The sequence below is a fragment of the Harpia harpyja genome, chromosome 9 (assembly GCF_026419915.1).
Source record: "Harpia harpyja isolate bHarHar1 chromosome 9, bHarHar1 primary haplotype, whole genome shotgun sequence".
Classification (NCBI taxonomy): domain Eukaryota; kingdom Metazoa; phylum Chordata; class Aves; order Accipitriformes; family Accipitridae; genus Harpia; species Harpia harpyja.
Window position 1 is genome coordinate 25,717,875 of NC_068948.1, and position 12,201 is coordinate 25,730,075.

The 12,201-nt window shown below is 63.8% G+C and overlaps 3 protein-coding genes across 8 annotated transcripts; 2 read left to right on the forward strand and 1 right to left on the reverse strand.

Moving 5' to 3' along the window:
• Nucleotides 1-117: 117 nt before the first annotated feature.
• Nucleotides 118-7,187, forward strand: S100A13 (S100 calcium binding protein A13). Of its 5 annotated transcripts, none has more exons than XM_052796205.1 (3): nucleotides 118-338; nucleotides 6,616-6,796; nucleotides 6,995-7,187. In XM_052796205.1, exons 2-3 carry the CDS (start codon nucleotides 6,644-6,646, stop codon nucleotides 7,130-7,132), a joined length of 291 nt encoding a protein of 96 aa, XP_052652165.1. In that variant the 5' UTR covers nucleotides 118-338; nucleotides 6,616-6,643; the 3' UTR covers nucleotides 7,133-7,187. The 5 variants fall into 5 exon arrangements, with proteins under 5 accessions (XP_052652165.1, XP_052652163.1, XP_052652162.1 ...); XM_052796203.1 differs by lacking the exon at nucleotides 118-338 and adding an exon at nucleotides 6,161-6,310; XM_052796202.1 differs by lacking the exon at nucleotides 118-338 and adding an exon at nucleotides 6,165-6,310 and having other exon boundaries at nucleotides 6,571-6,796.
• S100A1 (S100 calcium binding protein A1) lies at nucleotides 977-3,556 on the reverse strand. 2 transcript variants are annotated; one of them, XM_052796208.1, is made up of 3 exons: nucleotides 3,533-3,556; nucleotides 1,401-1,549; nucleotides 977-1,272 (listed from the first exon to the last, which is right to left on the reverse strand). In XM_052796208.1, exons 2-3 carry the CDS (start codon nucleotides 1,539-1,541, stop codon nucleotides 1,129-1,131), a joined length of 285 nt encoding a protein of 94 aa, XP_052652168.1. In that variant the 5' UTR covers nucleotides 1,542-1,549; nucleotides 3,533-3,556; the 3' UTR covers nucleotides 977-1,128. The 2 variants fall into 2 exon arrangements, with proteins under 2 accessions (XP_052652168.1, XP_052652167.1); XM_052796207.1 differs by lacking the exon at nucleotides 3,533-3,556 and adding an exon at nucleotides 1,835-1,936.
• Nucleotides 7,188-7,299: 112 nt separating the features above from the next.
• LOC128145683 (protein S100-A14-like) lies at nucleotides 7,300-10,871 on the forward strand. The gene is made up of 4 exons (XM_052796200.1): nucleotides 7,300-7,991; nucleotides 8,247-8,355; nucleotides 9,676-9,822; nucleotides 9,930-10,871. Exons 2-4 carry the CDS (start codon nucleotides 8,323-8,325, stop codon nucleotides 10,047-10,049), a joined length of 300 nt encoding a protein of 99 aa, XP_052652160.1. The 5' UTR covers nucleotides 7,300-7,991; nucleotides 8,247-8,322; the 3' UTR covers nucleotides 10,050-10,871.
• Nucleotides 10,872-12,201: the final 1,330 nt, after the last annotated feature.

Sequence of the window (12,201 nt, forward strand, 5' to 3'; positions counted from 1 at the left end):
CACACCCCCTACTATTGGGTGGGGCAGCCCTGACGCAGGGGCCGTCCCCTCGGCCATTGGTGCCCCGGGGCGGGGCCGTGGGCCGTGGTGGCGGGCTCCCTCAGGCGGGCGGCGGCACCGGCTGTAGTGCGGCCTGGCCGGGTTCCAGCGGGGCCGGGCCCCTGTTCCCCCCGCGATCAGGAGCCGGTGGGCGGGCACATGTACCGGGGCCGATCCCTCAGAGGCCGCCCAGCGGGACCTGTCCTGGGCGGGGTCGGAGGCGCCAAAGACCTGAGGAGGCCTCCCGGGGCCTCCGGTCCCCCCGCCGCCGGCCTGGGCCTGTGACCTGGCTGTTCCCGGTGCGTCCTCGTTTTCTGCCGGGGCAGCCCCCCCCGTCTGGGCCCCGACCGGGTGGGTCGAGGGCCCAGAGCCGTGAGGGTTGGTTGGGGAGAACCGGGGCCGGTCCCAACCCCGGCAGACGATGGCGCTGGCGGCCTTGTGCGGGGCCGGGCCGGGCCGGGCCGGGCCTCAGCGTGGGGGCTGCTGGCTGGAGGCCCGCTGTGGGAGATCAGAACCGGTTCCTCCAGCCCACGGGGCGCGGTGCTTGCGCCTCTGGCGGGACGGGCAACGAGTCCCGGCCTGTGGCCGCACCCCCCCCCCCCCGCCCCGGACCCTCATGCCCCCATGTTGCACCCCCGTGTCCTGCACCCCAACACCCCAGTGCAGGCTGGGGTCACCCACCCCAGCTGTGCTGTGCCCTGGCGTGATTCGGGATTGATGCCAGGCTCAGGGGCAGGGTGGGGAGCAGGGTGCGACGGAGCAACCAAAGCAAGGTGCAGATGGGGATGTCTCCAGGTGCTTGGGGTGACCCAGGGTGGCTTTTCCCTGTGACCCTGTGGCTTAGGGGAGGGAAGGCTCCCTGGTATCCCCGGGGGCACTAGTAGGGGGACAGGGCAGAAACCCCAACCCTGGAAACAAAGGAGCTGACAACACGCCGCTGGCTGGGTCAGTGCCTTTATTGTGGAGCCGGATCCCAGTGGGATCCCCTGGGTGTGCTGGGGAGCAGAGGGTGAGGTGGGGGGGGTGGCGGGGGGCTCTGCGTTTTGGGGACGCCATGGCTGGCTGCTGCAGGGTGGAGACCAGCCTGGGTCAGGCGTTCTCCCAGAAGAAGGTGTTGCAGGCCACGGTGAGGGCGGCCACCAGGACCACGTACTCCTGGAAGTCCACCTCCCCGTCGCCGTTCTCATCCAGGTCCTGCATGATCTTCTCCACGGCACCCGTGTCCTTCTGGGTCTGTGTGTGTGGGGGGGGTGACAGGCTGAGCCCCAGGGCTTGGCAGCCCGCTGGGATGCTGCTGCCCCAGGGCATGGAGGGAAAGGGGGACCCCCCGGCCCCCACTCCCCAACATGGCTGGTCCCTACCTCCAGGAAGCAGCCCAGCTCACTCTGCAGCAGCTCCTTCAGCTCCTTCTTGCTCAGCTTGTACTTGTCCCCCTCCTTGCCCGAGTAGTGGTGGAAGATGTTGATGAGTGTCTCCATGGCTCCTTCCAGCTGCGACGCCATGGCTCTGGCTGCGGGGAGGCACCTGCCACGTTACGGGGGGCAGCTGCCAGCCCCCCTTGCCATGAGGGGCAGCCCCCAAATCGCAGCCACCCCTGCCCTGTCCCCTGCCAGGGAGCGTCGCATGCCGTGGCCTCCACTCTGAACGCTTGGTGCTGGGCAGACAGCCGGGGGCTGTGAGGGTCTCAGGGCACCCCGCTGCTCCCCAGGGCTGGATGGGGTGCTCCTGTGGAAGCGGGCCCCAGCTGCCTGCCCCCTCACAGGGCAGCTGTGCCCCGGCCGGGACCTGCGCTCACCTGAGCTCCCAGCTGCACTGCCCGCCCGCTGCTCGGAGTGTTTCGGGCTGGGCCAGCTGGGGATGTTAAATAAGCTCCAAGCCCCCTCCCTCCGGGAGGATCCAATACCCGGCTGGCACCGCCAGGCTGCCCTGTGCCGCCTTCATGGGGGGCCGAGATGTGGGGAGCCCAAACCCACAGTGCCCCGCTGCCGCGCTTGCTTCGCACCAGCCCCAGGATGACGCAGAGGAGCATTTCCAGCCCCACCGGTACAAGATGCTTTACATCTTTTATCAGGTGCTTATGGGGTGGTGGTGGGCAGTGGAGGGGTGGGCAGTGATGTCAAGAGTTACTTTGGGGGGTTCCATGTCCCTCCCTATGCTAAATCTCGGGTGTTCCTTTTTGCCACGCCCATGCCTGAGGCTGGCCCCACTGTGGCCCCGTGGGGCAGCGGGATGCCAGGGGGCACAGGGATGTGTGGGGTGGGCAGGGGGGTCCCTCGCTGGGGCCACCCCCTGGCCGGCTCTGCCTGCCAGCCCCATGTCAGATCCTGTGCCGGGCTCTGGCTTCGCTTGCAGCTGTGGCCCCCGTGGCACCGCGGCGCCCGGGGTCTGACCCCATGGCGTCACCCGCTCGGCGCCCGCCGGCATCCCCCATCTGTCAGCGCCATGGTGCCATGCTGGATCCGTCCCCAGCCCTCCTCCCCCAGGCTGATAAGGCGCGGGTATCCGGTGTCCTTAGCCTCGCAGGGAGCCAGCTGGGGCCGGGGGGAGCGGGCGGGAGCTATCGGGTGTCTCAGCCCAGGCCCCCCGGGGCTGCCCGCTCCCTGCACACAGAAAGGCCTCTTGTCAAATTAAAAAAGCCCCACAATTCCAGCCCGGAGGTTGCTCCAGCAACGGCTCAGCTAGGAAACCAGATTCCTGAGCTGGCATCGCTGATGCTGATAATCCTGGCCCCACTGCGGCTCTCATTACAGCCCTGCATCCGTGCAGCCGGGGCAGTGTAAGACCAAACCCACCACCGCCTCCCCGGCACCAGCATCCCCGGGGGAACAACAGTGGTGCTGAGCCCCCAAACTCAGACGGGCACAATCATTCCCCCTTTTTGGGACCCCCCCCGCCGATGGTGCAGGGGGGCTGCTGGGGAGCTGCCGATGTGGCAGCATGGCTTTTTGCAGGAGCCGGGTGGTACTGGGCTCTTTATCCCGGATTCCAGTCCTAATTTGCGGCTAATTATATCCCGCTCCCTTCGTTTCCATCTCCCGCACTTCCTGTCCCCGCAGTTGGGAAACGCCACAGCTGCATGGCACCCCCCCCAACCTGGGAACCCCCAAATGACCCTGCTACCCAGTCACCCGATCCCATGTGGCTACCCCACCACCACTGCCCTGTGCTGCAGGGGGTGGCTTGGGGGGGGGGGCTGGAGGGTTTGGGGTGATGTGCAGGGTCTTGGGGGTCCAGCCCCTGTCCTGCACCTGGGGCAGCTAAGGTGGCTGCAAAGGGGGTCCCTGGCTGGAAATGGGGGTCCTGGATGTAAGTGGGGGTCCCGGCTGGAAGTGGAGGTGCCAGATGAAAGCCCAGGAGCTGCTTCTCAGCAGGACACAGCTCCCATTTTTGGTGTGGGGCAAGGAGGGGGGCCTGGGGCTGGTGAGCTCCAGGAGAGGCTGGATCCAGAGCCTGGGGACAGGGGGCAACGGGGAAGGACCCTTGTGGCACTCACTCAGCAGTGTCCGCGTGGGGGCTGGTGGCAGCGGAGCCCCTGTACCCCTGTCCCCAGTGCGGCTCGGCAGCAGGCAGGATCCGGCTTCCCCTTCTGGGAAAGCCTGGCCCCTGGGCTGCGTCGCCTGCCGCACTGGGGACAGGGGTACAGGGGCATTGCTGTCCAGTCCTGAGCTTAAAAATAACCCAACCCCGGTCCCCGCAGTGGGCACAGAGCTGGGGCTGCCGTGCCCCGGGCACCGGCATGGCCAGCGTGTCCAACTGCCCAGCTTTGCCGAGCTCCCTAAGGGCTCCGGCTGCACTTGAAGGGGCTCTGCCCCACTCTTATTAAACCCCAAACCTCCCCAGAGATCAGGATTTTGCCAGGCGTTTCCCGAGGGGTGAGACCGGCTGGAGCTGGGTGCCCAAGGGTAAACCCCAATGCCGCAGGGCCGTCGTGTGGGCGCCAGAGGGGTCGGCCCTGGGCGCCGCGGCCCCTCTCCCTGCCGCTGCGGTGCCGGCCATGGGGAGAGCACGCCCGGCATGTCAGTGCTGGCAGATCCCCAGGACAAGCTCTTACCAAACCAGGAGCAGTGAAGGACATGCCAGGAGGTTTACACACATCTTGGAACAGGTTTCAGCCACTGCGACTCCCCATGCTCCACTTTGACCCAGCTAAACCAGTTGCTCCAGTTGCTGGTGCCGGGGCTGGGCCGATCTTGTCTCTCTGTCCCATCGCTGGAGCATGGAGGAGGCTTTTCCATCCCTGGGGTTTGGTTTGGAGTAGGGGGAGCTGCGGAGCACCTGCTGTGCCAGGGCCAGGGGCATCACGATGGCACTGGGCACCTGGTTTTGCAGCCTCAAAGCCATGCTCCCCTCCAGCAAGCCCTGTTAGGTGTGGTGGGCTGGTGTGGATTGCTGCCGAGTTGGCATCCATGGTGGCCACAGTGACTGTCCCTGGTTGGGGTCCCCAACCAAGGCAGGTTGGGGACAACACCAGGGCCAGGACATGGAGGTGTGTGCCAACCCCCTGGGATGCACCTGCACCCGCACCCTGATCCTGAGCTCTCACCCCAGCACATGGGGTCCTGCCATGCTCTGCCCCCTCCCAGTAGCGCTGGGGTCCCTGAGGCCAGGTCACTGCTCCCTGCCCATGGGGACAGCCCTGAGCAGGCATCCTGGGCTCGACCGGGAGGTGCCATTTCTCCTGCCACCTGTGATTTGGCCGCCTCCTGTCGCAGGGCCACTGCAGTGCCTGCTGCCTCCTCACCCCATCCCGGCACCCTGAATTCCAGGGGTGGCGAGTCATTGGCCCGCCTGGCTCTTGGGGCCGGTGATTCACCCCAAACCTGTCCCCGTCCCTACCGAGCCTGACTCACCCCAGCGGTTTCCCAAGAGACCATCTTGGTCCCCTGACGTGGGGCTCAGCGGAAGTCCCATCCCCATCCCCCGTCATCCCGGGGATGGGGACGGGCTGGATGGGGCTGCAGGAAGCCAATTCCTCCCCCGTGAGCTGGTGTGACGGGTGTGGGGTGGGGACCAGGCTGCCTGGTGTCGGCTGGAGCCTCCCCATCCCTGTGTAGAAGTGGAATGAGTGCGTCAGGGCCCAGCAGAAACCGGGCTGGTGATGGTGGCATTGCGATGAGGACGCCCCAGAACACTGCTGGTGGGGGATTTCCAGGCTGTGCTGGGCTCCCTGGGACCCCACTCCCATGTGCTGTCCCAGGGGGGCTGCTCACCCTGGCCTTGCTCCCTGTCATGCTCGATGTCATGCTGCCATGGAGATGCTGGGATACAGCCCCCATGGCATGCAGGGATGGGGTGGCTGGCAATCAGGGATATCCCTGCCGTGCTCTGGGCAGAGGCAGTCCCCCAATGTCACCCCCATCCCATGCCACCGCCGCCGCCCCCAGCGTCCCCACTGCCTCTCTCCAGGGCGGTGCCGTGGGCACCACGTGGGGTTTGTTTGGGGCCAAGGCATGGTGCTGGGGTGCGGGATGCGGCTTGGGGGCCCGTGGGAATGGCAGTGCCATGGTGCGGAGCTGCTCCATCTCCCAGGTGGAAACCTGCCAGGGCTGCCATGTTATAAATACACAATGATTAAAGGGGAACGCTCGGGCAGTTCCAACCCCTAATTAATTTGGATTAATTAATTTTTACAAAGCCCACTATTAATAGGGTTGATGTCAGCAGGTGGCTGAGTCACAACTCTCACTCCGTGCGGGTTGAGCCCGGCCCTGGGTCTGCAGTACCGCTGGATCGTGGGTCAGAATGAGCTGCCATGTTGGGGCATGGTGGGATGTCAGCGGGGCACTGGGGACCACATCCCCATCTTCAGTGCAACCCCGTCCCCGCAGGGATGCATTTGGGGATGAGACCTGTCCCACACCGCTGGAAAGGTCCGGGTGATGCTCGAGCCCTGCGAGATGCTCCAGCCCAGCGGTTGCCAGAACGAACCTGCTCTGTCCTCCCACATCCCTCCCCTCTGCCCCGTGGCCCCATGCTGCTCCCCACTGGAGCATCCCCACAGCAGCAGAGCCCAGGCGGTGCCACGGAGGCTGGGGCAGGTTCACACCAGCGGGGCTGAATGCTGAATTTGGTCTGCTGCCCGCGTGGGGAGGGAGGAGAGGAGGATGTCTCTGCACCCGGGCGGTGTCTGTGCTCCGTCCGGCTGCAACAGGAAACCCAACACCGTGGCACTGGGGACAAAGTGCTGCGCTCTCCCCTCCTGCGGCTCAGAGTATAAAACTTCCCGGGGGGCCACGACCTGCCTGTAGCTCTTTGCCTGCAGGCAAGGGGGGTAAGTAGCGAATTGCTGCTTGCAGCACTGGCCCCACCCTGGCCACCGTGTCTTCGGCCTCTGCCCCCCCTCCCTGCACCAGCCGGGGAGGGCCTGGCTGAAGCGCTCGGTCCCTAGGGAACGGTGGGGCAGCCCTCAGCCCCGGGACCCTGCTCAGCCTCGCAGAGCTGATCTGAGACCTTGCAGACTCACTGCACCCTGGGCTAGGGAAGGGGAAAGGGTCCCCTTCTCCTGACACACCCTGGGCATCACCTCCCCAGGACGCCCCTTCGCCTCCGACCCCGTCTCAGCTCCTCTCCCTGCAGCCCCAGGCCACTGCCGTGCACCAGCACCATGGCCACGGGTGAGCTGACTGAGCTGGAGATGGCCATTGAGAAGATCGTCACTGTCTTCTTCACCTACGCGGCAAAGGAGGGCAAGAAAGGCACGCTGACAGCTGGCGAGTTCAAGGAGCTGGTCCAGCTCCAGCTGCCCAACCTGATGAAGGTGAGGTGAGGGGCAGCGTGTGTGGGGCAGCTGGGGGGGTGGCTGGATCCCCGTGGGTCCCCCTGAGCTGGGGGGGCTGCTCCTGGTACTCTGGGATTTGCAAGCAAGAGCGAGCGGCAGACCCTGCTCCCTGCCCCAGTCCCCATCCTGTTCACCAGGGACTGGGATCTGACTGAGCCTCCCCTGTCCTCCTCACAGGACATCCCCTCCCTGGAGGAGAAGATGAGTGAGCTGGATGTGAACAATGACGAGGAGCTGAAATTCGGCGAGTATTGGCGGCTGATCGGGGAGCTGGCAAAGGCCATGCAGAGGGAGAAAGCGGGGAAGAAGAAGTGACGGGGCTGGTGGGGAGGCTCAGCCGACACAGAGCTAATAAAAGAGGTTTTCCTGAGCCTGAGCATCACTGCTGTTCTTAGTGGAGTGCTACTAATTTGGACAGCCCATCTCCTCCCCTGCCTGCATCTGCGCGTGGCCACGCTGTACCCAGGGACCAGCTCGGCACCATGAGTGGGGGTTTGGGGCTCACTCTGCGTTGGGGTGGCTGCTGCGGGGAACCTATGATGGATGGGGCCATTCCCAAATTGCCCTTGCGCTGGTCTGGCTTGCGGGGTGCCACCCTGTGCCCCACAAACGCCTTCCTGCTGGGCTGTGGGGTTGCTTAGTGCAACCCCGATGGGTGGCAGAGATGTGGCTGGGACCAGGGTGGGGCTCAGGAGTATCTCCGGCAGCGATGCTGCGGTGGTCGCCACCTCCATGGCATCAATGCCCATCCTCTCTGGGGTCTTGGGTAGCATGAGGGGACATGTCTGCTGGCACAGCACATCCCCAGCTCAGCACCCCTAACCGAGCTCCCATTCCCAGTGTTCAGCTCCTAAATACCTGTGCTGCTGGGAAATGGTAAAATCTCCACCATGGGCTGACCCATCCCTGAGCCGGCCGGGGCCCAGTGCCCAGGTGGCCGTTCCCACGCGATGCTGCGCGGTTGTGCCGTGCTGGGCCGGATGGGGAACCATCAATGTGGCCAGGAAGGAGGCGTTTCCCAGCCCCACGCTGGCCCTGAGCCAGGCTCCAGAATGAGACGCCTTGCACCACGCCACAGCTGGCGGCGCACAGGGAGCTCCCACTCACACCTCCCCGTGGTATAAAACCCCAGCGCGCCACAGCCCGCGCAGACCCAGGAGAGCCCGTGGAGCAGGTAAGTGGCCCATCCACCACTGCGGGATGGGGGTCCGCACCCAGAGGTCCCGCCACCCCTCTGCACGCCCTCTGCTCCCATACTCGGCTCTGCCATGACTTGCTGCTGGGGCAGGGACGGTCCTGCCGCTGGGACGTGTCCTGGCAGCTCACTGCATCCCGGGGCTCCTTCCTCGCCCTGCACTCAGTCCCGGCGCCGAAGGAGGGGAAACTCCCCCCAAGCCGAGAGCTGAGCCTGGCTTTCTTCCCCCGCCAGCTCCCCAAGACCCCGTCGGAGAGGACAGCCCCACCACTGCTGCCACCAAGGACCTACAGACCCCGTGAGGAGCAGCATGGGCCAGTGCAACTGCCGCAAGAAGCGCAAGGTCCACGTGTGATGCTGCGGCACCGGGAGGGCTGGGACCCCCAGTGGGGTGTGGCACGCAGGGGGTGACCCTGCATGGCCCCATCCCTCGGAGCACAGCCCTGGGCACAGGGTGACTCAGAGCAGCACGGCCAGGCCAGCCCCATCCTGGAGCCAGACTCCAGCGGAGGAGCCAGGGGGCTGTTTCGGGGTTTGGCGACACTGCCCTGGTGCTGGGCAGGGGGACCTGGTGCTGCAGGCTTGGAGCTGCTTGAAAGCTCGGGGAACCAGGCAGCTTTCTTCAGCTCCCTTCTGGACTCACCTTCCGGAGCTGCACTTGCTCCTTGCAACCTCTCCAAGGACGCCCAACGACAGAAAGTCTCCTGTTTTCCTCGGCTTTCAAATGGGAGGTGCCCACCCCACTCCCCTTTGCACCTGCGGAGGATTTGGCCCCGGCTGGCTGAGCTGGGCCACAGGGCTGAGGCTCTGAAGATTGCTGGGTTCTTCCTAATGGGCATCGCCTGATGTGGTTTAATAGTGTTTTAAGGGAAAACCGCAGATGCTGAGTGAATCACCATCGTTTCCCTTCAAACGAAGCTTTGGCTAATTAGCACAAGTGGCTGGCAGTTGGGTGCATGGGTTGGGCCGGTCTCTGCCCCCCACTCTGCCAGGGAAGGGGTCTGCAGCCCTGACAGGGAGGGAGAGGGGCTCCTGCCGCCACCAAGTCCCATCCTGGTGGGTGTCTGAGTCGTCCTGGGCACTGACTCATGCCGCCATCCACCACTTGTGCAAAGGAGAGGAAGAACCAGTCCGGACGGCCGTGGCAGCCCCCGCGCGCCGTGGGTGTAGTGCCTGGAGACGCCGGGGTGGCTAAGCCTTGCTGGCCCCGGGCAGGGAGAAGTCTGGGCAAGCAGAGACAGGGGGTGACATGCCTGCGGGGAGGGGTGTCACATCGAGGTGGAGGGGTATGTCAGCTGTAGGGGGGTATTGCAGCTGGGCAGAGCCTGTATGGAGGGACGCAACATCTGTATGGTGGGTTCTCATGTCTGTACAGTGGGCTCTTACATCTATATGGAGTGGTCTTGCATCTGTATGGGGGTCTCACATCTGTACAGTGAGGTCTTACATCTGTAGAGGGGGTCTTACATCTGTACAGAGGGCTATCATATTGATAAGGAGGTTTATCACATCATTGCGGAGGGGTTGAACATCTGCAGAGGGCACTGGCACATCTGCTCGGGGAGCATCCCATCTACTTGGGGGCTTGTCCTGTCCATCTAGGGGATGTCCCATCCATCCGGGGAGGTGTCCCACTGGTGCTCACCCTCTCTCCCCTGTGCAGGACTGCCAGGAGCTCACCGATGTGGAGCGGGCCATTGAGACCGTCATCAACCAGTTCCACTGCTACGCAGTGAAGGGGCAGAAGGAGTACCTGACGCCCAATGAGATGCAGGAGCTGGTGGTCCAGAAGCTGCCCCACCTGGGCAAGGTGAGGGCAGAGCCTGGCAATGGGCAGGGGGAGTTGGGGTGGGCACGGGCTGCCTGCGGGACCCCGCAGCCCCATGACCCCGATGCTTTCTTTCACCCCCGCTGCAGTGTGTTGGACCACTGGACGAGAAGATCGAATGCATGGGAGACCCTGATGAGGCCAAGCTGGAGTTTGGAGAGTACTGGGACATGATGGGGGATGCGGCCAAGGGCTGCCGGAGGAAGTAGAGGGCGGCGGGGGATGGGAAGGTGCCCGAGGCCTCAGGCTCTGCACCAAGAAGCGCGAGAGGCTGCTGGTCCTGGTGGGATGCGCCCGGGAAAATGCAGTGTTGCTCCTTCTGGGGCTCGTCTCCTCCCCGTGTCCCCGACTGGGGCAGAGGGATCCCCTTCCCTGGCTCCATCCCTGCCCTCTCTCAGCTCTCCTTCCCGTCAGGAAACCTCCCTTCCCATCCCCAGCTCTGGCCTGTACTGTGGCGGGAGGGAGGTGGCAAGGGGGTTTCTGGCCCGGGCTCTGGAGCTGCCTTTCTCCGTCCTTTGCTTCAGAGCCTTTATCCCCGGGGTTGTCCCACCTCTGGCCCCAAAACCCCTCTGGTTGCAGGTCCCCCAGCCCCAGAGCATCACAGTGAGAGGGACTCGGCTCCTTTCCCCCCAAAAGCCCTTGGATGTGCGGGCTCATCCTCCCGGCCCTGTGCCCTGCCACCTGATGGGAGCCACTTTGCCACAGTCCTGCCTCGTGCTTCGAGCACCTTTGGGGGCATCCCAGGCTCCAGGCCAGCACCGACATTGCTGTGCATGGCCTGAGGGTATTCCCTGTTCTTCCCCTGGTGCAGGGACTGTGGTGCCCTGCGCCTGCCCAGGTTTTGGGGTGCTATGCCGGGGTGTGCCATGTGCACGGTGCTCCCCTATCTGCCCCTCTCCAGGGATACTGGCCCCCAGCTGGCAGCTGGGCTCGGGGCTGGGACGGTGGCGGGTTGTTATCAGCTTGCATCACTTGCAACCATTTTTGTATAAATTAATAAAGGAAAACACTGGAAAAAAACCCAGCCAGGATGGGGTGGCCTCATTTGTCCTTCATGGGATGGGGAAAGGGGAGGTGCAGGGAGGGACAGGGCTGCAACAATCGCGGCTCTGAACATCACTCACTGCTGGGTTGCACAGTCCCAGTGCAGAGCACGGGGGTGCAAGGGATGCTGTGGGCACGCAAGGGATACTGTGGGTGCACAAGGGATGCTGCATGTGTGCAAGGGATGGTGCAGGTGTGCAAGGGATAGTGCAAGTGTGCACGGTGCTCTGGGTGTACATGGCACTGAGGGTGTGCATGGTGCTGAGGGTGTGCATGGTGCTGAGGGTGTGCGTGGGGCTGTGCACATGCCCAGTTCCGGGGTGGCTTGTGCCCTGTGGTCTCCATTGCGGGGACCCCACAAGCAGACCCAGGGCTGTGTCTCCGGACCAGGCACCCCAAAGGCTTTGGGCATGCAGCTCAGAGGAGACCCCAAAATCCTGGGCTCCGAAAGACCCAAGAACTGTGAGGTCAGCAGCAAGATCCCACCTGTGCCGGAGAGTGTGGGATTTCTGTCTAATGACAGCAAATTAGAAAACAGTAAATGCCACAAAGCGGTGGCTTACTGGGATGGAGCAATTAGCTCAGGCACTGAGCACACGGAGGGCGAAGACATGGGCTTGAGAGGGTGCAGGACACCTGCCGAGCCTGGTTATCCCACCTTTCCTCTGCCATCCAGGCCATTCCTGCTGAATTTCATGTCCCAGAGGAACCCGTAGGGAGCCCTGGAGGTGTGATGGGAATGGGGACCCCAAAAAGGGAGAGGGTGCAGGCACCTCAGCAGCACCTGCATCACTTTGTGAGGCTCTGTACTGCGGGCAAAAAAAATAGATGAACGAAACCAAACCCCAGAGAAATGTGGTAAAACCCAAGGCTGGGACAGGGTGGCAGGTCCGCTCGGGCCAGCGGCCAGCACAGCAACACCGACACTGTGGCTTGGCCACCTCTCACCTTGGGGTGGATTTCACAATGAGAATGACTATTTATTGTTCCTGCTTTGGAAATAAATACATGGAAATTAGGCAGAAAGGTGTGGTGTGCATTTAATTAGAGACAGGAAATGTGACAAATGGTTGGGGTGATGGTGGGGGGAAAGGGGAGCCAGGGCTCCTGGATCTTTTTCCCAACACCAGGCTGGGAATGTGCTGTAGGAGTGGGGACTCCTGGGTCCTATTTCTGGTTTGGTGACCAGCTCCCTGGCATGATGGTGTGCTGTTGGGAGGACGGCAATTCCTGCGGCGTGAGCCATCCTTGATAAGTATCTGTTGTATCTGGAAAGTCTTTGGAGGTGGTAGGAACAGCTCAGCTCATGCCAGGGCG